General features: G+C 44.1%; 1 protein-coding gene across 1 annotated transcript in view; it reads right to left on the bottom strand.

The window, feature by feature from the left end:
* Nucleotides 1-1,801, bottom strand: part of KCNQ3 (potassium voltage-gated channel, KQT-like subfamily, member 3) — a 34,628-nt gene extending 32,827 nt beyond the window's left edge. Inside the window, exon 1 of the mRNA XM_010577116.1 lies at nt 1,679-1,801. Coding sequence (XP_010575418.1) covers nt 1,679-1,801 — 123 coding nt within the window. The remainder of the gene's footprint in view (nt 1-1,678) is intronic.
* Nucleotides 1,802-2,160: the final 359 nt, after the last annotated feature.

The raw sequence follows: 2,160 nt of genomic DNA, 5'->3' as shown, positions 1-2,160 counted from the left end.
TATGTGTGTGAGAGACAGAGAGAGAAAAAAAGTGGGGAGGAGAATATAGGTTTATGAAAGAGGCAAGGCAAAGTAGGACATAGCTTTACAGCCTGGTAAGTATTCTGCAGAAAGGATGCGTCCCTGCTGTTGGGTAAATATGAAGTGCTTACCCTGCCTTAACGGAAGGGCAATTACTTCACAAAAAGACCTCCTGTTTCACACAAAATGAGAAGACATATGTGAGTGCTGACTGCAAAGTCCCCAGTGCACTATATACCCACACCCGGGGTTACCCACCAGCAGCTCGTTCATGCAGCCATATCTATAGAGACAGGGACAGGGTACGGTATATTCATATGGTCATAAATTTAAGGCAATGACAAAGGCATATATGAGACAAATTTAAGGCACATATTATTCCCTTAAATTTCTGGTGCATGGAAGAATGGGCTTTTCCACCTTGCTCAAGAACTCTTCTAAGCATGGGGAGGGAATGGGGAGGAGAGACCTTCTCTGAGGTGCTCAGCGGAGATGGGCCAAGGGCAGCATGGGGCACGCAGTTACTTTTCCTCTCTGTGAATAGCTGGCAAGGAGGAAAGGGGGATTTTTCCTGATGCTCATACCCACAGCTGCTAGGCATTTCTGAAAACCACCGAGCGCCACATAAAAGCAAGCACAGGAGAAGGAAAAATAACCTCAGGCTTTTTCAAATGTGAAAAGATGGGTCTAAGCAGGGTAACAGGGACCAAAAGCAAGTTTCACATTCCCTAAGGGATGAGGGTGTTTTCATACAGGCGTTTTTTGGGAAGGAACATGCAAGGGGAATTCACCTTTCATTCCTTTTGGCATTTAGTTCTTGCTCGGATCTACATGTCTCTGGGGGTACAAGGGGAAATGGAAATTGAGATCCCAGAACTACTTCTGCTGAGCAGTTTCCCTAGGGATGCTTTTCTACAAGGCCATGTTAAGTGAGAGGTTGTGTTCTCTATTTCACGACAGCTAGGGGAACAGAGGAAGTTCTCTGTTAGGGTCATTTGCATAAAATGATTAATACATCATGTTTATACTTAAGGAGGGTATTTTCCCTATTTTTTTATTCTGCCAAATGGGAGGCCTACAGAAATACAGTCTTGACCATGAACTCCAGCATTTATAAAACAAGCATGCTGGAAACACAGAGAAAGGAATATATTGGCTGCAAATACATGTTCTCTCATGGATAGTCATCGGAGGCACTGCCCGCAACAATTTCAGTTATGCTGCTATTGGGCACAAGCATGAGTCCAATTCTGATGACCTCCCTTGAAAGAAATGCTGGGACTGGTAGAACACTATAGAATGAATCAAACTTGTTGAATGATCCCCAAAAAAAGAGTTTTCAAATGTGCTCAGGTCTGGCATGGTCATTAGGAAATGTATTGATACTTTGATGGTAGAAGTGTTAGGCAAATGCTGAAAAGTCATTATTTAAAAGTCTCAGGCTAGAATTCTTCCTCTTTCCTTACTTCCCTTTTACTCGGTTGGTGTTGACAGTGGCCTGGGAACTTTCCAATGTGTAAGTGTACGGTCACTACTCCAGGACCAACAGAAGAAATCCTATTGCATGCAGAGCTGGGAGTAAGTTTCCACCACTGCTGATGGGGCTGATTTCAATTCAAGGACATTACCAGGGTGATGCAGCAGCCAGTCCACTTACCAGCAAGAGGAGCCAGTCTCCTGAAACAGTTTCATACTCCTTGAAAGTTGTCAGGACAGCTAAGATCAAACACCCCAAGACAATCAGAAACCTGGAATGAAATAAAAAGAAAAAACACAGCATTGTTACCGCTCTCTGTATTTGCACTGAACATTTTGCCTTTAACAATCTGGGTGGAGAGCTTCAGGGGATGGCTACTTCCCATCCGTGAGCAGTGAGGGGGGCTCTCATGAAGATCAAGGGTTCTCAACCTGGACAGGCTGGGTCTGGCAATCAAGAAATCATGGCAAGATCCTAAATAAGAATGCTTCTGGGACAGACATGCATTACTTAACTTGTTTGCATTCTTCAGAAAGGAAATGGGTGATACTGCATTTTGGGAAGGGATTGTATGGTATGGCAGAGGACCGTAATGCTCAGGAGGTCTATTCCAAGCTGATATGCTGTGTGCTTCACAAAATGGCACTGCAGTTTCAGTGGAA

This window comes from Haliaeetus leucocephalus, unplaced genomic scaffold (assembly GCF_000737465.1).
Source record: "Haliaeetus leucocephalus isolate CR32 unplaced genomic scaffold, Haliaeetus_leucocephalus-4.0 Scaffold555, whole genome shotgun sequence".
In the NCBI taxonomy this organism is placed as follows: domain Eukaryota; kingdom Metazoa; phylum Chordata; class Aves; order Accipitriformes; family Accipitridae; genus Haliaeetus; species Haliaeetus leucocephalus.
Note: the sequence above shows the minus strand (reverse complement) of the source record. Positions and strands in the feature narration are given on the sequence as shown.